A 23,164-nucleotide genomic window follows, 5' to 3' on the forward strand; every position below is an offset into this window, starting at 1 on the left:
TGATGATGATGATGAAGAGCAGTTTATAATACCTTGCTTTCCCTCTACCTTTAGGAGTCTCAAAATGGCTTACAGTCACCTTTCCCTTCCTCTCCCTGCACCTTGTGATGTAGATGGGGCTGCAGGCTTCATGTGGAGGAGTGGGAGATCAAACCTGATTCTCCAGACTAGAGTCTGCTGCTGTTAACCACTCAGAGCCGGCATGTGGGAGTAGGCGGGGTAGGCGGCCGCTTAGGGCGCCATCCCGCTGGATGCGCCGCTGGGCGCCTCCGCCCATGAGCCGGGCTAGGGCTCACATCCCACTGTCCTTGAAAGGTTCGGGGGAGGGGTCCATCGGCTCCCTCACCTCAGCAGGAAGGCTGAGTGGGGGAAGAGGCTTGTGTCCAGCATGCCTTGCAAGGCGCGCGGGACCCAACTGTCTGCTCCTCCCACCTCCCTCCCATCTGAAAGCCTGAGGGGGAGGGGGGTTGCTTGATGACATCATTTTTGTGACATCATTCTGCTGCATCTGCACGCATAGTGTGCACGTGAATTTTTTTTCTAAAAGAAGATGTGGGGGGAGGCGCTGTGTTGGGGTCTGCCTCCAGCGGCAGAAAATCCAGCACCGGCCCTGTAACTACTACATCATACTGGCTCTCAGATGTGATGCTCGTCACACGCCAGTCGCTGGTTCCCATGCAGAACTCCCTCTAAAAGTGCCACAGAGCCATGACCACAGAGCTGGAAAGAAGAGGGACCTTCCCTCTTGTGCCACCTTCCTCTCCTGAAATGGTAGTGGGGAGTGTTATTTACCTGGTTTACACATGCAGCTGTCTGACAGGGCAAATGATGCCTCCTGTGCCATTTTAGGTCAGGGAAATGGCATCGGGGGACTAGAGCCTCCTCCTCCTCTTCTATGCTGCAGTTTCTACCAGAATGGAAGCCTTGTAGCCCATTTAGAAGGAGTTTGCCACAGGGAACAGCAACTGCCATATGGATGCCAGTACCCTTAAAGGACATGTGACAAATATCACATCTAGTTCTGCCATCTTCCAATGTCATAGAATCATAGAGTTAGAAGGGACTTCCAGTGTCATCTAGTCCAACCCCCTGAACAGTTCAAGAAAAAAGAGAACAGAGCAGCACTGCCTTATCTAGTTTAGCTCTTCATTTATTTACTTCATCATTTAGTGCCTACCTTTCTCACTGAGCCTTAGGGTGGATTACATTTTTTTAATTAAATCATACAGCATAAAACATCCAAACAGTCATTTAGGATTTGTAGCAGTAGGATTAGGATTGCAGAATTGGGGGGGGGGGGGATTGCAAATACATACATAATTTTAAAGCATAACACACTATGATGCAGAGGGGCTGGTTACAAAGACAGAAGGCAGTGAAGCCCAGGCAATGTGATGCATACAATAACAATGCAGTTGACTATAGGGGTGTGCATTCAGAACGACCCAAGCTGAAAATATACCGTTCAGGATTGCACTGTGTTAATGAAGGCATTTCATATTTTGGGGACTGCTGTGGTCATTTTTAATTAGGTCATTTCTTAAGTGGATGGCATAACACCTAAGTATATATTTGAAAATATGTACACGTTGCAGTGCTGTGGGAAATGAGCCAAAATGTAATTCACACTATGCGGGCCTACCCTTGTGCCTGGTGAAAAATGCAGCAGCATGCCAGCTGGTGATGGCACCTTTACAAGCTTATATCCAGCTGGTTCTTTGTGGCCCGCGCTGGCTGCCGATGGAGTTCTGAATCAGGTTCAAGGTCTTGGTTTTGACCTTCAAGGTCCTGAACGACCAGGGACCAACATACCCATGGAACCACCTCTCCCCTTATGTCCCTTGAAGGGCTCTAAGATCAGCTGATCAACGTCAACTGGTAGTCCCTGCCGAAAGATGTCTGCCTAGTTTCTACTAGGACAAGAGCCTTTTTGGCTCTGGCACCAACCTGGTGGAATGAGCTCCCCATGGACATCAGGGCCCTGGGGGATCTGTTGTAAGATGGAGCTCTTCTGCCAGGTCTTCCAGTGAGATTTGGACATCTGATTCCCATCTGCCCCTCCTGCTGTATGCTGTGCACTGGGTGGATATTGACCAGACCTGCCTTTGACTGCTGATTGTTTTGGAACATCTGTGCTATTATTATCAACATGCCTGGAGCAGATTCTTAGATTATAGCCATCTTGTGCTTAACTAATGTTATGAATTGTGATTTACTGGTTTGATGATTTTAGGATTTTAATTTATCAATGTATATGTTTTTATGTTGTTACCCAGCCTGAGCCTTTCTTGGTGGGATGGGCGGGATATAAATCTCATAAATAAAATAAAATATTTTTTAAAGTCAGCATACGTTCTTCCAGGTGCTTGTCTGAACCATTAGGTTTGAATGTGGAGAATACACTTCTTCTGTAAGAAGACTCCTCTTAAGTTAGTAAATTGTCATTTTGGGTATATTTTGTTTCCTATATTTATTGGAACTAAAATAACCTAGCTCAGAGGACAATTTAGGAGTTGGATTGTACATGTATGCTCATCACTGAGATGGTCTAGGATATGTGAGACAGCCAAGTAGGCCTGGATCTGATTGCTGCCTGGATGGGAGACCTGCAATGTGGAGTGGGTTGGACTCCATGACCTCCAAGGTCCTTTCTGGCTCTGTTGGCTTTTCCGCCCTTGGTTTCTGGGGCAGCTGCATGGGTGCATTGAATGGCAGTCATATGGAAGCCAGACTCTTTATTGCTAGGATTCAGTCTGATCAGCTCTACCGCATATAGCTATCCATCACACAAGCTTTGTCCAGACAATTTGAACATCTGGTTATAATCGATTAATGGAAGGAGGAGTGAGATTGTGCCTGTTGGTACACTTCTTGGATCTTCCATGCAGAGCCTATAAAAATAAAGTTGTCTGTGCAGAAGTGCTCTGTGCAAGATGTGGTTACTAGCCATGCAGAAAAAACTTATATTGATCACAGTCCCACTCCACACACTGATTATCAACAGATTACATGGTGTCTGCTGAAGGCTATGGTTTATCTGACAATCAGAGACTATTTGGGACTATTTGGGACAGCTGCTATATGAAAACCAGTGTTCGGTCTCATTCCATAGAAATTACTTCCAAGTGCACGCATATAGATAAGATTTTGGTCTGGGTAGTTTTCAGTCTCCCTTGACCTGTATGGCCTAGGCTGGTCCACTCTCATCAGATCTTGGAAGCAAAGGAGGGTCAGCCTTGGTTAGTACTTGGTTGGGAGCAATATTCCCTCTAAGCTGTGGAGTCTTGGGAGCAAAAATTCTACTTTGTGAACTACTGGCATTAAAGTTGTGAGTTATTGCACAAATTAGTTTGCTCTGGAGCCATTTTTCTTGAGCAAAGGCAAAAACCTGTGAGCTAGCTTACACTAACCCAGTTTAGAGGGACACACTGGTTGGGAGACTACCAAGGAAGTCCAGAGCGGCTATGCAGAGGCAGGCCAGGGCAAACCACCTCTGTTTGTCTCTTGCTTTGGAAATTCTAAGGGGTCATTGTCAAAAATCAGCTATGACTTGATGGCACTTCACACGCACAGTTTTCAGTCTGGCCAACCTTTTTCATTAAACTGCACCAAGTAACAGTCACCAGAAACTTGAACAGCCAGAGCTCCTTTGAATACCAGTAAGTGCAAGTTGCAAGACTACACCTATATCAAATAGGCAAGGTGTAAGAGAATGCACATAAGAGCCCCATGGCACGGAGCGGTAAAGCTGCAGTACTGCAGTCTGAACTCTCTGCTCATGACCTGAGTTCGATCCCGGCGGAAGCTGGTTTCAGGTAGCCAGCTCAGGTTGACTCAGCCTTCCATCCTTCCGAGGTTGGTAAAATGAGCACCCAGCTTGCTGGGGGGGGGGGTGTAGATGACTGGGGAAGGCAATGGCAAACCAACCCGTAAAAAGTCTGCCGTAAAACAATGTCACCCCAGAGTTGGAAATGACTGGTGCTTGCACAGGGGACTACCTTTACCTTTAAGAGAATGCACATATGCTGCTTGATGTCTAATGTCAAAGGCAGTATTTGTCATTCCTGCACTGTGTTCAATGGACTGAATTATTCATTTTGAATTATGTCTCTCACACGCGCCATCCTTCTGGGTAATGGAGTCATCGTAGTCCACTAGTTGAGTGTATTACATACAGTTCTTGGCATCTGCTGAGAGTTGCTGATCATTGATATGGTAAGGCTAATCTGCAGAGTGCTTTATGCTGTTGATTGTGTTCACTCTCATTAGTTTGACAAAGCAGTTGCCGGAGCAGTTCTTTTGTTCAGATCCAGCCCGGGATTCCTTCCTTCCTTATTCAAGTCTTTCTGCTGTATATACTACCCCATATTGACATGTATGCTTCGGGGCTGGGCTCCTTCTTAAACTTAAAAAACTGAAACAGGAGATTTTGCCCTTTTCTTCAGACTGGTATCTTGAAAGAGGTGCTTTGCTTTGTTCAGCCGAGGAGCCAAACTTTTCAAGCTTCCAGTTCTTCTCCCCCCCTCCCTTTTCATCTTTCTTTCAAAAAGCTTTCGCCCCTTTGATGGTGGATTGGCAGTCGGACCCTGCGTGGTGGAGCTTGCAGTGACCCCGTGCGGTCGCAAGGGGGAATACCGCTCTGCCTGTTCTTCCGCCGCCTCTTTTAACGCGAGTGGGTGTCTCTCGCTGTCTGCTCCTCCTCGCGAAAGATTTAGGTGAATTCCTGTCTCCGGGTTTTCAAGGCATCCGTTTAAAATCCACCTCTCTGGCGCGCTGAAAGCTCGGGCTGTCTGGGGAAGCGAGAGAGGGAGTGTATAGAAGCTCGCTAGGAGGACGCAGAAGGGGGAGTGGAAGCAACTGATAAGCAGCGAAGGTGGCCCGGGAGAGGCGCGGCGGGAGGGCTGAGCTCGGAGATCGCTTTGCAGGCGTGATCGGAGAGCAACCGATGAAGATCATGGGGGATCACTCGCCTGCCGATGTCGGCTGTTAGCAAGTGGAGGAGGAGCGGCAGAGCCAGCCTAGTTGGGAAAGAGCCCGGAGTGGGAGACTCGCTTGCTTTGATTTGCGCCGGGGGTGTTGGGGGGTTCGAACGTCCAGCGCTTCTCCGACCAGGCGGGACCGCTTCGCTATGCCCTTCGCTAAGCGGATCGTGGAGCCTCAGTGGCTTTGCAGGCAGCAGAACGTCGCCTCTGTGCTGGAGGAGAAGCCGGCCAGCGAGCCTCAACCCGGGAGCCAGCGAGAGGAGCCCGGGGAAACGGGCGACGAGCCGGAGGAAGAGGCTGCCGCTGCTGGGCTGGCTGTAGTGGCCAGCGAGGGGGGGAAGGAGAACGAAGGCGCGGCGGCTGCGGTGGTGCCGGACCTGGGCTCGGTCAGCAACGTGACTCTCTCGCGGATCCTCCGGCAACTCTCCGATGTGGCCCGGCATGCCTGCGCCCTCTTCCAGGAGATCGAGACCGAGATCCAGGTCACCCACCGCAGGGTCCGGGCGCTGCACAGCAAGATCGGCGGCGTCCAAGGGGTGATCCACAGCCTCGATCCCAAGCAGGAGGCAGTGCGTAAGTGCAACCGACCTCTCTCCCTCCCTCCCTTCCCCTTGAGGCGACCTTAGTGCCGCTGCCGCCGGCTCACCTTCACCTCGGCTGTGTTGCTCGTCGCGCGCCTGCGGTCGATGCGATCGGGAGGCGGGGAGGGAAATGGATCGCGCGGTTGGGAAGGGGTGCTGCGATAGGTTAGGAGGATGCTGTTGCTGCTGGTTTCCAGGGAAGATCGCCGTGGCTCCGAACGTGCAGGTGTGGCCCTGGCTCAGCTGCATGGATGCTACCTAGTGTGTAGCTACGATTTCTCTGCCCCCCCCCCGGTCTTTTTAATCACACACCCCTTTTCCCCTTGCGAAGAAATGCGGCTTCCCTGCATCTTCCGGGAATGCAGGGGCAGAAAGAAGGCTCTGCCGACGTGGGGGGTCAAGAGGGAGGGGGAAATCCGGGTTGAAGTGTGTGTAAAGTTTTTTCTGGCGGCTTTCCTCAGAATGTGGTGTTTATGTCAACGAGGGCTTTAGCGGTTGTTTTGGGTTTGCAAAGCCATTCCCTGCGAAAACGCAGTGGGTGGCACGGAGATGAGCCACTAATCGCCTTTAAAGCACGCCCCCCGCCCCCCCCCCCGCGTCGTTCCCGGATTCCACATCTTTTTCGCCATAGACTCTGAGTGTATACTCTGCACATGCCGTTGAAGAAACGGTTCCAGGCTCTGCCCTGCCCTGTCCTAGAGTGATGTTCAGCCTAATGATTTTCCATGGAAGGAGTGATTGAACGGCGGATAAAGAGGAGGCGCCCAGGAGGAAGGGGGAGAAATCAATAAACATCTCCTGTCGTTTGGGAGGAGAGGAGGAGCCCCTGCTCAGCGCTGCAGGATTTTTTGGTGGGGAGGGGAAGGCAGGCGTTTTCCAGGCTGAGACTTCTCCCCGCGCCGCTCCACCTGACCCACTTTTCTTGCTGATGCTGAATTGGGGGAGGGCTCCTTCCCAGCAGGCGGCTTTCTGCGCCGGGCAATGGGCCTGCCCCTCGGCGAGGTGTGGGCAAGGTGATCCTTCTCTTCGGTGAATCCCGAAGCCCAGGTCCTCCGTGGTGGTTTCCCGTTGAACAGAACAAGGGAGGAGGCTGTTGAGAGACTGCCTGGTAGTCCTTGCTTGAAGCGCCAGATGGTGGAGGAGGAGGAGGAGGAGGAGGAGACGGGCAAGCCTGCATGGGATTCCTCAGGCATGGCTTGGCGTTTCTGCAGAAACCTTGTGTAGACATCCGATCCGGTGTTAACCTCTGGGTTAATATTGTGAGAGCGGGAGGTGTGGCCTGGCCTTAGGTGAATTCGGGTGAAAGAGGAATCCTGGCTTGGCTTGGTTCCGACTCAGGCGAGATGCTCTTTCCTGCTTGCTGAAAGATGTGTTAATCCTACTTTCTCACCCCAAATGTCAAAAGCAAAGGCAGGACTTCCAGCAGCTGCTCACATCTGCTGAGCATGGCTCACTGCATGTTAAAAGCCTTTTCTTTTAAAGGCTCTTTTTAAATGCCTTGTTTTGTTTTTATAGCAATGACCTTATGACGATTTTATTTTTAACTTGTAAGTTGCTTCAGTCAAGACTGTGGAGAGGCAGCATGAATATTTCCTAAATAAACCACTATTGTTGTAGATGTTGAAGGCCATGAAGCAAGGGAGATGCGCAGTCTTCATGCAGTAGGAAGCTCTTGTTGCCTTCAGGAAACCAGCTCTCATTTCAGTGGGTAGCTCTGTTGCCTTCAGGAAACCAGCTGGATTTGAGCCCAGCAGCACTTTAGGGACTAAGGCAGGGCGGGTGAAATCGTGGCTTGGGAGCCACATATGGTTCTTTCACACATATTGTGTGGCTCTTGAAGCCCCCACTGTCCTGTCAGCCAGCTTGGAGAAGGCATTTAAATCACTTCTCCAAGCCAAGCTAGCCGGCGGCTTAGAGGATGCATTTAAATTTAAAGTTGCTTTCTCTCCACCTCTCTCTCCCCCAGCTTCCTTCCGTCCGTCCGTCCATCTTGCAGGTCTCAAACATCTAACTTCATGTCCTGTGGCTCTCAAACATCTGACATTTATTTTATGTGACTCTTACGTTAAGCAAATTCAGCCACCCCTAGACTAAGGGAACGTTAACTCACAAAAGTTCATACCCCAAATATCTTGTTGATCTCCATGGTGCTGCTGGACTTGGATCTAGTTTCTGAGAGGTAAAAGCTGTGGTGAGGAAATCTTACTCTTCTGTCTGGCACAGACCACTGTTCCCCTCCCCCATGTGAAGAATCTATATTCGAAGACAGTTTATGGCCCTTAGGAGAAAACGGACTGTGGACTTCTCAGAACAAAAGGGCTTAATCCTGAGGAGAAGGCCATTCTTCCCCAGCTATCCAGTCTTCTTGTGACCTGAGAAGATCAACATGAAAAATTCTTGTTACGTCTGAGGAAGCACAATCTCTTTGTTTCCTGTTCAGCAGAATATAACTGAGCATTACGGTAGAGAAGCTTTGCAAGTTAATTAGTGCTTCAGGCTAATTATTAGCCTTACAGTATGCCAACATTACAAATAGTGGCCAGCCTTAAACATAGATCTTTGTAGTCCTCAAAGAAAGCTTGTAGTTATATGTATGTTACCAACATCTGTTTTAAACCAGAGTGACTGTTTTGCCCCACAGAATCCTGGGAAGTCTGATGAGCATGGTGACTTCAGCAGGGAGGGTGGGATATAAGTCAAATAAACAAATACATTCTTATTCAGCAATGCCCAATCCACTTGCTGGGAGTGAAAATGATATGGTATATAATCCACTCCTGTCAGATCTCAGCAGCTAAACAGGGTCAGTAACTGGATGAGAGGCCACTAAGGATGACTGTGCAGAGGAAGGCAGTGGCAAACCACCTTTGTTTCTCACTTGCCTTGAAAAACCCTTGCTGGGGTCACCATAAGTCTGTTGCAGCTTGATGGTACTTATGTATGTAACCCATTTAAAAGAATTAGAGCACTGAGAATTTCCTGTGGTATGGGAACTGTGTAAGCCTATAAACTATGTCTTTGGGGGATAAAGCCTCGTGTTTGGGATTTTAGGTACCAAACCCACAGACCTTTCTCTTGGAGGCTGAATAACCAAGATTTCAGAAACAGATGTTCTGCCCTTTAAACAGAAGCTTAATGGTGTAGTATCCATCAGCTGATGCTTTCTTCCATTCCATAAATGTGCCAACTGCACATTTCCATACACCAAGCCTCTATTAAAGGTGCAAGATTATTTTATTCCTCCAGGTTGTCAGCAACCATAGTTATACTGCATGCATTTAATACCACTCAACTAGAGAACCAACTTATTCTGCAGCTGGAAATGAGGAGGCTGCCATCTTTGTTTCAGTACCATTTGCCAAAATGCAAGATGTCTGTGCCATGGGTTTCCAACTGCCCAACCAGGAAGAAAACTCTGTTTATAGTCTATGAAAAGATGGTGGGTGGCGACCCAGTTGGAATTCTGAAGCATTAACATCTGTGGGCACCCAGGACCTACCAGTAAAGGAATGCGTTCATATCATGTGCAGTTCATGTTGGCTCCCCAAAGTAGAATGGGATGTGAGCTCATCATGAGTCTTCACTCACAACCGTTATACTTGAGGATGTGTTCCGGTATCTTCTTTATAAGTACTGCCAGTTTTCACGCTTTAGAATCACATCACAGTTGTTTTCTGAAGCCCAATAATACATCTATCCATGTGTCTGACAGATTTCTGTAGTATGCCATTGTGTTGTTTCATTTCCTGAGTAGTGTTTTAATTAAGCTCCAAACCGCCTTACATGCACACATACATTTTTTAAAAAAGAATGTTATATGTTAAGTCACTAGATTGTGTTGCTGTTGTAGGGCCAATTGATATTATGGCACTCAGAGAATCATAAGAGTTGGAAGGGACCTCCAGGGACATCTAGTCCAACCCCCTGCACAGTGCAGGAAATTCACAAGTGTCTCCCTCTTACACACACACCCTATGACCTCAGCTCTAATCCCAGAAGATGACAAAAAAACAAACCTCTCCAGGATCCCTGGCAAAACTGGCCGGGAGAAAAATTACTGCTTGACCCCAAAATGGCAAACAGCATTTCCCTGGGCTTGTAATAAGGGGCCATGAGCACTGATTCCAACCTGTCTGCCCCCCCTCTCATGCTTTGTCCAAGTTCACAGAATCAGCATTGCTGCCAGATGGTCATCTAGCTTTTGTTTAAAAGCCTCCAAACAGGGAGAGACCACCACCTCCCAAGGAAGCCTTTCCACTGAGGAACCACTCTGTCCAAATAGTAGAATACAGTAAGTTCTTAAACTGCTAGTTGATATGCTTGTAAAGTGATTTTTTTTTTGTCTTCTCTTATTGAAGACGTAGGTGATTTATTTGCTCAGCCAAGGCCCAGGTTTTTAAAATGGTCACCATCTAAACTTTTAATTTGCGAATTGATCTGTCTGGTTTTATGTTTTAGCTAGTTGTTTATGAACTTTTGGAATTGTTTTATTCCTGATGTTACCTGCCCTGAGACAGGTTTGGGAAGCGTGGGATAGAAATATGAAATAATAAATAAATAAATAAGTTTGATTGAAAACAATCAGTTCTACCTAAGCAAAGAGAAATGTTGATCTATCTATCATGTGTTGCCAGTAAAGAATTGTCAGGAATGGGTTTGATCCAATTTAGCCACTAGTCAGAATATTCATTGTGCTTTTAATTTAATCCATAATTCTCTGTCTGTCCTGGCAGTTAACAAAGAAAGGCATATTTCCAGAATTTGAAAGGCAAGAAACAATTGTCTCTTACACCAATGTGGAGGTCACCACTGGCTCTAGCTTGTACAGTCTGATACCAATCCACCATTAAGCTAGAGTAAAGCCCCCATCAGATGAAGGATTGTGGCTTAGTGGTGGAGCATCTGCAATCCCCAGCATCTCCAGTAAAAAGGGGAGGGGAAAGGGACCATGTAGTAGGTGATGTGAAAGACCTCTGCCTGAGATCCTGCCAGTCTGAGTAGACAATACTGCCCTGGATGGACCAATGGCCACTTCATGTGGTCATGTGTGACTTGCTGCTGCAGTGTATGTATCACTGTGGGAAATGCATTGATCCAGTCCTTACAGTGGATATAGGTAAATCTTTGGAACCATTTCATAATATCAAATTGGGATGTGAAGAATGTGTGCAGATACAGTTCAGTATCTGGTGAAGTTGTATAAATTGGTTGCTTTGACATGAACCCAGTTTACAACTTAATCCACATTAGCACTGATTTTAACACATGCAGGACAATTACATGCAGGACAATTTTTTCACAGGTATGTCACAAAATATTACTGGTATTTGGCATCACGCATTTGCACTGCTGTCTCACCCCCCCTGAACCCCTCCCCTGAAGCCTTAATTTGCATAGAAAATCAATATGTCAGGGAGAATGCTATACTATATAAACTATAACCATTCTCTTCAACTTGCACATGGTACAGCAAAAAGGGGAAAATAATACCCCCATGCCTTTTCTACCCTCTCCCGATTGGAATTCTGAACCCATGTGGTCACCCCTGTGTTTTTAAAACGCCATTTCCTCAGCAGCTGTGTGGCTGCAGGGAACCCAAGCTCGGTTTGAAGAACATGGACCTGACGATTTTAAAAACTCAGGCATCTAGCCTTAGACCGCCAGGGTAGGATTTGTACATTCCCTGTATCTTGTTATTATAAGGATTGCCAAGTAGTAAGTTCAGATGATGTGGAATGTTTTCTCACAGAGTTCTCCTTGTAACTACTGTTGTACTATATGGGTCTAGAATCTTTGTGACTCAGTCTGCACTGGCTGGCTCACTACCTGTGTTGGGTTGGCCTGGGGAGGGTTTTGAGAAAGTAACTAAGGATTACTTTAAAATATCCAAGTGAGGAACACAAGGGAAGTGCCAACAGATGAGCTTCAGTGGATGGCTTTAATTAATTTTTAAAACAGACAGGATAAAGCCTCTTATGCTGAGCATGTTTACTTATCCTACAATTTTCTTTTCACCCTTGTCTGTTCTGTAGCAGACAAGACCTCCAAAAGAATACATGGCAGGTTTACCTGCTTGTTTGTTTGGTTTTTCAGTGAAAGTTCAGCTCTGCCATTTCCCCTCTGCTTTTATGCTGGACATTTCTGAGTTAGAGGATAACACTTGAAAGAAACAGAGAAAGAGATCATCAATTAGGGTAGGACTTCTTTCATCGCCATCTCCCACAGACTTGGGAAGGATGAGCTTTATTTTGTACAAGATTTTTTTGCCCAGTCATAATTTATTAAGCCAACTCTTTTTAGGTCTGCGGCCTATGGCCAGTTTCACACTAAACTTTTAATCCTGGTTCTGGCCTGTCCCCAAACTAAAATTCTACACTTGAATAATGGAATTAATATTACATTCTTACTCAAGAGAGGAACCTTTCCTGTGTAACTCTGGTGAACAGGGAGTGAATTTCTGAAGCCTCAATGCTGAAATTAGTTGTAGTCAGACATCTGTTCAGCTCTGTCTCATTGCTTGGGGAAAGGTCTTTAATGGCACTTCTTTTTTGCATGTGTGCGTATATACACCCCAACTACTTTCCTTGATTTGCATATGCTAACTATACAGATCATGGAAACTTGACCATTATTAAAGGAAGAGGGTAAGATTGAACGGACCATTAATGCAAGCTCCGTTTACAGAAATTTTCCCACCATCTCCCATTCTTTTCTACAATGCTTCATGCCAACAAAATGCTGTTCCTGAGACTCTTGGGAACAGAATGGAGTGCGGCATTTTTTGTGGGGGGGGGGGGAGCTGCATCTTGAGTGTGGGAAGTCCACTGAAATCACAGGTTACGCTCCAGCATGAGCTTGTGCAAGGGTACCTATGTATCCAATCCATCACACTAGGTTAGGTAGAGCCTTGATCTGAGCCAGCAGAGGCTTTTATAATGTTCATATTTGATTACAGTATTGTTGCAATCCTAGGTTTTTTTAACTTTGAAACATTGTCTTTTTAATGTGTGAAAATTACAAGCAGATACAAGCATGGAAAAATGTATGGGATTAATACATATTCCATGAAAAGTCCAAATTATACAAATATCCAAATATCCACTGGGTTCAGTCCAAGATGAAGACACTGTTTGTTTATCCTTCATTTTGAAATTATCTTCCATAGCCAGCTCTAACTCTGATTGATTCTGAAATAGTGACAAGAAGTTAGAGATTTGCTAACTTGAATGAGACTTCAATGGAGCACAGAAGCAGTTGCTGTAATAAATATTGTTCAGCATTTGGCTGCCAATGGAATAAGGAGTAGTGTCACTAATAAAATGCAGTCCATCTGGAAGATAATTTCAAAATGAGGGATAAAGGGCCAGCATCTTTGTCTTGGACTCGACTTAGTGGACTTTTGGATATTTACATAATTTGGATTTTTTCATGGAATATGTATTAATCCCTTCACTTTGTACTGAATGACAAATGGAATGTATTACATTTCTGTATGGTATGACACTTTCAAGCAACAAAAAGAGCAATTTTTCTACATTGGTTTTTGATGTTATTGTTAACTTGATACATTTAAATGTAGTAGAATACATAGATAATAGTAGATAGTATAGGAACACTTCTGTAGGTCTAATTATTGTTCATTACTCTTTGACTCCTTTGACTGTTGTATCACAGAACTGGAGTAGACATCCAATTGTGGCTCTAGTTCTGAGTGACACTGGAGGCCTGTTCATAAGGTTTTTGGGAGAAGCAGGATCATGTCTGCTGAGATTACTGTCACCTCATATGTGTATGGTATAATTGGTGAACCAAAGTATGCAGGCATGCATCATCATCATCATCATCATCATTTTATTTATATCCCGCCCTCCCCGCTGAAGCAGGCTCAGGGCGGCAAACACCTGTGTCTAGATCTTGCATGTGCTATTGGGACCCTTCATCTGACAGGGTTCCTGAATGCGTAGACAAAGTCTATGTGAGTACACTTGTATGTGAATAGTTGGTTCACAGTTACTCCAATGAAAGTGAGAAATGTGCCTGATTGTGACATAGCATATGATGATATTTTGATGTGACTCCTCAAGTACATGGATATGGCATAATTAGATGGGAGCAGATGATTATCATAACCTATTCTTGGCTGATCCTGTGATTTTAGATTCCTGTTGGAGTTCTATAGGCACAAGGTGTTAGAGATGTGGGACTGGATCTACTGAGTGTTTCTTCATAGAGAAGGATTTCCATCCATGAAGCATGACATTCTCACCTCTTTCCCTACTGCAGCAGCTGAAAATACCTCTCAAATGCTGTTCCTTGGGAGTTACCTGTCCCCCCTCCCCCCACAGCAGAATTTCAGGGGTATCTGGGATTGTGCCAGGAGGAAATAGACAAGGAAACTGTGCTCCATGGATGGAAACTCTTTGGATACAAGCCATTATTACCAGGTAATTATGGCACTGTTAAAAAGAGGGGCGTAAGTCTAAAATTCATGTCCCTGTGTATAGTAAGTGATTTCATAATAAATCTTGTGTGTGATTCATTTGCAAGATTGTTCTTGTTAAAAGAGAAGGAATAATCTCTGCATAACTAAACATAATGTATGCAGTTATGTTCACATAATATACAAATTTAAGCTTGTTACTGTAAAATACACTTGTATAACCTTCACATATGATGCATAAAATGAAGAGTTCCTCCTCTTCCTATCAGATATGATCTTTGTATGATGTGGCCCTTGGAATCAACCAGGTGCCTGTTTTATATTGGGAAAGACTTTAGCGTGACTTTTCTGGAGAAGAAATTGGAAAGGAGAAGCTTCTGGAGTATTTCCAAAAACTATTGTTTAGTATGACCTGGGGGTGAAGGAATGAGCTGTTTGGGAGAGATTGCGAATATAAAATATAACACTGCCAGTCAAATTCTACTCTGCCTCAAGTGAATCAGATTTTGTTGACATCTTGGGTAGAGTTATCTGTCTTGTGATTTATACTCTGAGGATGAGATTATGTCTGAGCCAATTTAGGTATGTGGGGGAAGGGAAGGGAGAAACGAGCATAACAAATTGTTTTGGCTCTGAAAAAGAGTGAAGGGAAATATGTTGAGAAAATGATAGAGTGTTCCAAACTGGAGGCTCTGGTCTAGATCCAGAGAGCTACTTAGAGTCATGGAACAGAGTCTACATAAAGTTATGTGTACTGTTTGGTTTTTTCTTCTTGGACTGTAGTCTTCCATGCTTTATGAATAACTGTTTTTGAAATTCCCACCCTTTCTGAAGCCGTTTGTTGCTCTCAATTTTGTGGAATGTGTGGTAAGTTGCAACTGGAGAAACACAAGGTTTATTCTCTTATAACTTTCTGCATGGTTTTTTATCTTTAAAAGATAAAGCCCAGCAGGAACTCATTTGCATATTAGGCCACACCCCCTGGCACTAAGCCAACCAGAACTGCATTCCTGTGCATTCAAAAAAAGCTCTGGATACAAGATATTACTGGTGATATTCCACCCAAACTTCTCTGGAAGTGGTGATGTCATGACATTCTCCCCTTTCTAAGCTACCACCTGCCAAATGGCGATCTCTGACTACTGTCTCATAAAGGATCACTGTTTTAAATGCTTACTGATTTTTAATGGAAACATTTTGGTGTCTGGAGAAGAGGAAATATGATCAACTATATTTTGGGGGTGGGGGAAAATGTATACTTGTGTGGTCTTCTGAATCAGAGCCAGGCTTCTTTCCCAAAATCTGTGTCTATATCATCTAACCAGAGTTTGGTATAAAACTCCACTGGAATTGCTTCAAGTACAAAACTGGAGAGCAAGGTGAATTTACCCCATTTGAGTTTATTAGTTATACATAATCTATTTGGGTTGTGTTCTTTGATCCCTTTGAAGTAATTAGCATGAAGTGAGAGTCTTAGTAGTCCCCCCTCCCCCCCCAGTTACACTCAAATTTATATACAAATGCTGACATGTTCAAGGAGAGATAAATTAAAATGTTAGGGAAAAATGAAACTGCCACCACGCCAGCTCCTCAGGGGTTAGGCTGTAATTCAAAGAAAGGACAATATACAGTGTGTGTTTTAGCATGTTAAAATACTGTTTTAATTATATAGTTTTTTCTTCTGCACTAAATATTTCAGCTACTGTCTTCTCGCAGCAATGACACATACATAACATATTTAATGGATCTTATGTAGAGCGTGCAAGCCTAAACAGAGTTACTTCCTTCTTAGCCCATTGACTTCAGTGAATTTAGAAAGGGATAATTCAGTTTAGGATGGCACTATTTGTCACTCTTTTGTTTCTTCCATTTTATTCAGCTTTTGTTGTTTTATGACATTACTGGGAAAAAGAAAATTTTAGAATAAAATTAGAAGTGATATCTTTAAAAAAACAACATTTATATAGATTTAGAGATTAATGGTATTTCTGTCCCAGACATGTGTTTCTCAAAAGAGGTCCTGAAAATATTAACACAATTGATTTGTAAGTAATAATTTTGTGTGGCAGCTTGGAAAATTCATCGGAACTGGTGGCTTAAATTTTTATACATACTTACTGCAGAATTTTACTGATTTTATCTCTTTTTATTTAACACGTACTTTCCTTTGAATTATTATGTGTGGGAGCTAATTTAATTTTTTTCTTACTCACCGTGGTGGTCAGGAATTTTGCTAAGATTTGTGTTGCTTTATGACCATATTAATAAAGACTTTGACTTCCAATTAATAATTGCTTAGAGACATGTTCCTAAGTGTGCCCACTTAGCAGTGCTATTTATTGATGTCTAATTTTTACGGGAAAATGCTTATACCCTGACTGTAGTTAATGGGTGTGATAGAATGTACAGGTGGTTCCATTTACTTTCAGATACTATGCTTAATATTGGAGCTAGGTAACCTGATTCACACATTTGCCTTTTTTTGTTTTGTTTTCAGACATCTACCTTGTCTGTGGTGTTACAAACAGTGGCCTGTACTTAGGATTGCCAGGTCTCTGGCTCTTGCTGGTGGGAGTGGATGGGAACTTTCCAGGAGTGGGGGCAGAGTGATGTTACTATAGAGCAGGGGTGGCCAAACATGGCTTGGGAGCCACATGTGGCTCTTTCATACATATGGTGTAGATCTTGAAGCCTGTATTGCCCTAATGACTGGCTTGGAGAAGGGATTTGTCTCTTTAAATTGTTTCTCCAAGCCATGCCAGCTGGCAACTTGGAGAATGAATTTAAAGGTAAAGCTGCTTTCTTTCCACCTCTTCGTCACTCATCTATTTAGTTTTCTCCCTCCCGACTCTCAAACATCTGATGTCCATGTCTTGCGACTCTCAAACATCTGAGGTTTATTCTTTGCGGCTCTTACATTAAGCAAGCTTAGCCACCCCTGCTATAGAGTTTTCCCCCAGAATACCAGAGTGTTGCTGTGCAATGTCCCTGGTATGACATCTCTTCTGCATGACATCACGTTGGGGACATTGTGCCAAGTGGTGGATGTTGAGCAAGAGCCCACAAAATTGGGGGATCCCTCACTCCCACCTGAGGGCTGGCATCCCTACCTGTACTACCACAGTTGAAGTAACATCTTTTTCTGGCAACTACAAGAATCAGGTGGCTCTGGCTATGTCAACCTATCCAAGCACTTTGCTGCTATATATGGCTTGGCTCATTAGTCTGAGTCATCTTCAGCAACTGTAGAATTGTTTGATCTGTGTGGGGCTAAATAGAAAAGGTAGGTAGAAATATCTTAAATAAGTAAATGAAGTGCTCATAAGTAGAATTAAGACTTCTGTCATGAATATTCCATCACTTTAGGAGTAAAGAAAAGGCACATGGTTGCGCAGATGGTTTTGTTTCACCAGCTGTAGAACTGAGGATGGATGACTGGCTTGGAGATATTGGGCACCAGTTGGCAAAGGCACCAGTTGTGCCTTACCACCAAGGACAGAACACCTAGGCACATTCCCCATGAACTCCAGATTATGGATTATAGTGTCTCCCATCCATTAGATAGTCACCTGCAGTTTAGCAAATCAGTGACAGGACCTTTCATAGTGTGATTGCATCTGTGTGTATTCTATGGGTAAATCATTGAGGCATGCAGGACCAGCCCTGCCACTAGGCAAACTAGGCAATTTACTAGGGCGCTGACCTTCTGGGGGTGCCAAATTGGGTGCCCCTCATGTGACTTGGTGATGTCATCAGTGCGGGGGGGGGCGTCAGAAGTTAGCCTTGCCTAGGGTGCCAGACAGTCTAGGACTGGCTCTGTGGGCATTGTTTTGCTATTTTGTCATCTTGCAAGAAAAGAGAATGGGAGAGCAATCCTAAAGAGGCCTCTCAAATAATTGCATTATAGTTTATTGCTGTTAGAAACAGCTTTTAAGAAACTAATAGCTGACTCTTAAAATTGGAAACAGGCTTAGTGGCAATTTTTATTCAGTGATTATTGAATAGTTTAACAAAATTAGTCTAAGAGCAATCATTTTCTTTTGTTTGGTCCTCCAGCCCTCACACTAACCATGGTTTATGGTACTTCTTGGTTTCATATATCATGTTCTGCTTCACTCATTCTGTGCAGGTGGATGCACTTGTTGGAAAGTACTTCTTCATCCACCATGTACAATTAATTTGTGGAACTTTTAGAATGTAGTGGTGGCCACTATGTTAGATGACTTTAGAAGAGGATTAAACAAATTAGGTTTTACCTAATTTCACACTAGAGCTTTAATCCTGGTTTAACTCTGTCCCCAAACTGACTTTCTACACTAGAATAATAGAATTAGAGAAACCAACTTTGTGACTCTATGATTCTATGGTTTTAGTGTAGAAAGTCAGTTTGGCGACAGAGTTAAACCAGGATTAAAGCTCTATCGCATTGGTATGAGTGTGCTTTGAGGGAGGCACAGGGCAATTTAGGATGTGACACAGAGGAGAACTTTCCCTGCCCCTTTTACAAGATCATGGATCTTCTCATGACTGTTGGCACATCAGAACATCTCAGTGCTGCTGTTGTATGTCAGAGCTAATCTGCAGCTCTGGATCAAGTAGATAAGGTCAAGTCAATGCGATCAGAAGAGTGTAGCTATGTTTAGGATTGCACTACTGGTTTGTTAATCTTACATCTAAGGAAAATATGTGGATTAAAGTCAAAATTAGGTTATGGTCTGAATTGATACTTGTATTATACATTTAAAACCAGATTATTTTCTGTCTTCTAATGCTGTCACACTCCATTCATTGGTAACAACTGCATGAGACTGGAGAAGTCTGAAATTGCTGATAATAAAAATGTAGGAGTCAGCAGTAAAAATGAATTGCTGTATTAAAAACTAGGTCGAAGTCATGCAGCTAAGTACTGTAACGTAATATTAAAGTTTGTCAGTTCCAAGTGTTTGATGTTCTCTGATAAACAGAAGTTTGATTTGAAAAAAGCAACAACAATGTTTGGGTGTAAATCATAGAACTCATATCTGGAATGTGCTAAAACAAGTTAAGACTCAATCAATACAATTCAGCAAAAGTTTTTCAAGAGCTTCCTCAAAAAACAGAAAAGACCAAAGGAAGTCTTGGCATGAAATAAAGTCCTTTCCTTTCATTAGAGTGATCCCTTTGGAAAGAAGTGCACTCTGCTAATTATCACAGAAAAGAGGACTATGTGAATTGATTTTACATGTTATTGTGTGTGCGTCTGGCCTGGGATGTCAGAGAGGAAATGAGCAAAATACACATATCATGCACTTACTTTAGTCTTTATCAGGGGTGTCAAACATGCAGTTTGGCGGCCGAATCAGGCCCCCAGAGGACTCCTATCAGGCCCCTGAGCAACTGGCTGTTGTCTGCTTCCTTCTCCCTCTCTTGCTTCCTTCTGCATCACAGCTTGCTTTGCCAGGCTTGCTCAACTGCACAGGAGCTACAGAGCAAAACCTCTATTTTCTCCATTGGCCGAGGCTCCTCCCTTGGGGAGGAATAGCTTGCTTTGCCAGGCTCTCTCAATTGCACAGCAGAGCTACTGAATCAAGCCTCTCTTCCTTCTATTGACTGAGGCTCCTCCCCCAAGTCCCTGGGGAAGGAAGGAAAGAGCCAGAGCTTCCTTTACCCAGTTCCCTGGATCCCATGGGAGAAATACAAAGAAAGCACCTTTAAGACCAAAGAGTGCTAGCATTTTAAGCATGTTGTAAATTTATATATTTATATATATGTGTGTGTGTGTGTGTTCTTTATAAAATTTATATCTCTGCTACCTAATCAAATAGGTATACCCATGGCCCTGCCCAACATGGTTCAGCACTGCCCAACATGGCCTGGCCCAACAAATTAATGTGTAAAACAAATGTCAGATCTGGCCCCTTTAACAAATGAGTTTGACACCCCTGGTCTATATAATGGGTTTAGCTTGGGGTTTTGGGGTTGGATTCAGACTAACTTTTCTAGTGGCAGTATGGAACTTTCCTGCCTCCCCCCCTACTGATCTCCACAAAATACTGCTCCTGAGCAATAGGGCACCTGGAATACTTACATTGGGAGGCGTCTGTAGTGGGAAGGCAAAATTGGTGGAAATTGTCAATTTAATCTGGATCCAACCCAATGTTTGCCTTTTGCAAGTCTAAATGTAAACTGGTGCCAACCCACTGGCTGTGCAAAAGTTTTAGTAAGGAGTGATGTAATTTATGCAATCGCACAGGTTGAATATTGTTTCAGTGCAGTCAGAGAAGCAAAAGTTTCCCTTTGGGAGAGAGGCTGTAGCTAAGTGGTACTTTGCACATAGAGAGTCAATCCCCAGCATCTCCCATTAAAAGGATCAGGTAGTAGGGCTGTGTGGAAGACCTGAGTCCCTGGGCAGCCTCTGCCAGTTAGAGCTGACAATACTGACCTTGATGGACCAGTGGTATGGCTCAGTGTAAAACAGCTTCATGTTTTTAATTTGTAAATCTGTCAGTTCCTTGTGATATTAACAAGTGGCCTCCAACCTGTTATTCTTAGAAAAACATTAGGCATCTTGCTTTAACTTTTATGGCTACTGTTTTCTGTGGGCTTCCTTCTCTTTCTCCTTACCTCATTCACTTTTCCCTAGTCCATTGTGCTATTCGTTCTACCCCATGTTGAAGACAGAAGGTTGATTGTAACATCTAAGTGTCTCCAATTCTTGGTATGGAGTGTGTTAAGAAATATGGACTGTGTGGTTGCTGACCTTCTCCTTGCCCTGTCAAAATAAAAAGAGATTTAACTAGATAGTCACTAACATTTATTTGTCTGCATCCACACAAACAAAGGATTCTGAAATTCAGAGGCATTCACACTGACAGGGGGGCACTGCATTTGGGTGTACTGAAAACAGATTGAAATCTTTCATCTATTATGAGTTTTGCAGGCTAGTCTTATCCCTTATGAGGATAAAATGGAAGTCCTGTGTACGCCCCTTTGACTGCCTTGGAGAAAAAGTGGGATATGTCTGATCCTTTGTGAGGCCTTATCTTGAATTTTAAACCTTTTGGGGCTACTAAATTAGTAAGTAACACTGACTTGCTTCCTTTCTCCCTGGTGTGTAACACAGTATGTAATCAAGGTTGGCCTAGATATGCTGAATTGTTACAGATGTTCAGCAGTCTTTCCTGCTGGATGTTGTATATGATGTGAGCTGAATACAGTTATATTTATTACTTGAAATTTTACCCGGTGGGATTGTAGGTGTCCTAAATTGATGCAGTGATTTAAACTAGAGGCTGGTAAATATAACATTGAAACTAGTGACTATAATAAAGTATTTTCTCAGGTTTGGGGGAAGAAGAGAGGGGTAAATGGATGGTAATAAAAGGTTTATTTTTGAAAGCCAAATAAAAGTACAGAGATGGTCAAGTAGATTAAAAAATGGGCTATAATGCTGTTGATCAAACCAGTTCAAATGGGTTTGTCTAGAAACCAGCTACTTGCCAGCAACACAAACTAGGCATGTGAAGCACCTACTGCAAGTTTTACCAAGGACACTAACCAGCCTCATTCAGGAGGACAGAACTAGGCACGATGGGAACTGTGTGAATGCATCCTCCTTTCTCAATTTTGAACTGATATTTAGATCAAGATGTGTAGCTATGTCAGTCTGTAGGAGTGGAAAAGAGCAAGAGTCCAGTTAACTTTAAAGATTAAAAAAAATTGTGACAAGTTATGAGCTTTTGTCACTGCTCACTTCTTTAGATATCTCAGCTCAGTAATGTCACAATTCATTTGTTGGTTGCTGCTTGTGTTGATGGGATATTTTAGAGTGTAGTGATTTCATGTCTTGTAGAACTAGATGTTATTGGGAGAAAGAGTAGGAATTGTAAGAAAAGTATTTTAAGTTACAACCACACATCTCCCAAAAGTACTAGTTCCAAGTTTAGCTGGTTCATCAGCAAAGTGCAGGACCTGATAATATAGACATTATAATTGGGAACCCACAGGAACCTGCAGGAGGCATCTTATTTTCCCGTCCTCTGCTATGTCTTCTTTGCCTTTGCTGAAAGTCCCCATAGCCTCTTCCCATTTCCTTCTCCCTTCTCTCTTTCTATGGTTGGGACCTGGCGATCTGGAATCTCACCAGATCTCCCAGCTACAGAGATCAGTTCCTGCCTTAGGGCTGCCAGATCCAGTTAGAGAAGTTCATGGCGATTTGAGGGTTGAGCCCTGGGAAGGTGAGGTTTGGGGAGGGAAGCAACCTTAGCAGAGTATAATGCCATAAAGCTCATCCTTCAAAGCAGCCATTTGCTCCAGGGGAAACTGATATATTTCATCTGGACAGCAGTTGTTATTCCAGCTGATATCCAGCCACCATGTGGAGGAAATGACTGCTTTGGAGGTTGGGATCTTTGGCATTACACACCTCCCCTCCTCAAATCCCATACTCCCTATGTTCCCCCCTAAATCTCTAGGAATTTTCCAACCTGGAGTTGGCAACCCTATCTCCTTCCCATTCAACAGCCAAACTACTTTTATTTGCTCCTCTACCTTAAGCTTTTCCTCTTCCCACACCCAGCAGACTCTACCTAGGAAAACTTTGCCCAGTTAGTATGGCAGTTGCATGGCAGGGAACCCTCAAGGACTTGTGGGTTGGAATGTCACCAGTATATCTCTCCCAAAACTATTTCCTTTTCCCCTCATCCAGGCAGTTCCCATATCCTTTCCCTTTCCCTACCTCATTCTCTTTCTCAGCCGATTCACCAACCTGCCTTTTAACTGCCTCCCATCTTCAGCTATATTTATTATTTATTTGCTTCATTTATACCCCACTTTTCCCCCAGTGGGGGCAAAGCAGTTTACATTATTCTCCTTTTCTCTTTTTTAACTTCACAACAACCCTGTGAGGTAGATTAGGCTGAAAGTATGTGACTGGTCCAAAATTACCAGTGAGCTTCCATAGCAAAATGGAAATTTGAACCTGGCTCTCCTAGAACCTGCACTGAAGTTCTAACTGCTACCTTGCTGACTAGAGTTGCCAGCTTCAGGTTGGGAAATTCCTGGAGATTTTGTGTTTGAGTCTGAGGAGAAAAGGATTTGGGGAGCAGAGAGGCCTCAGCTGGATATGATGCCCTAGAGTCCACCTTCCCAAACAGTCATTTTTCTTCAGGGGATCTGATCTC

At 44.0% G+C, this 23,164-nt stretch overlaps 1 protein-coding gene across 1 annotated transcript in view; it reads left to right on the forward strand.

Annotated features, from left to right (window-relative positions):
- Nucleotides 1-4,720: 4,720 nt before the first annotated feature.
- The window catches only part of NHS (NHS actin remodeling regulator), a 344,164-nt gene continuing 325,720 nt past the window's right edge, over nt 4,721-23,164 (forward strand). The window contains exon 1 of the mRNA XM_060234017.1: nt 4,721-5,555. Coding sequence (XP_060090000.1) covers nt 5,129-5,555 — 427 coding nt within the window. The 5' untranslated portion in view covers nt 4,721-5,128. The remainder of the gene's footprint in view (nt 5,556-23,164) is intronic.

The sequence above is a fragment of the Heteronotia binoei genome, chromosome 3 (assembly GCF_032191835.1).
Source record: "Heteronotia binoei isolate CCM8104 ecotype False Entrance Well chromosome 3, APGP_CSIRO_Hbin_v1, whole genome shotgun sequence".
Taxonomy (NCBI): Eukaryota; Metazoa; Chordata; class Lepidosauria; order Squamata; family Gekkonidae; genus Heteronotia; species Heteronotia binoei.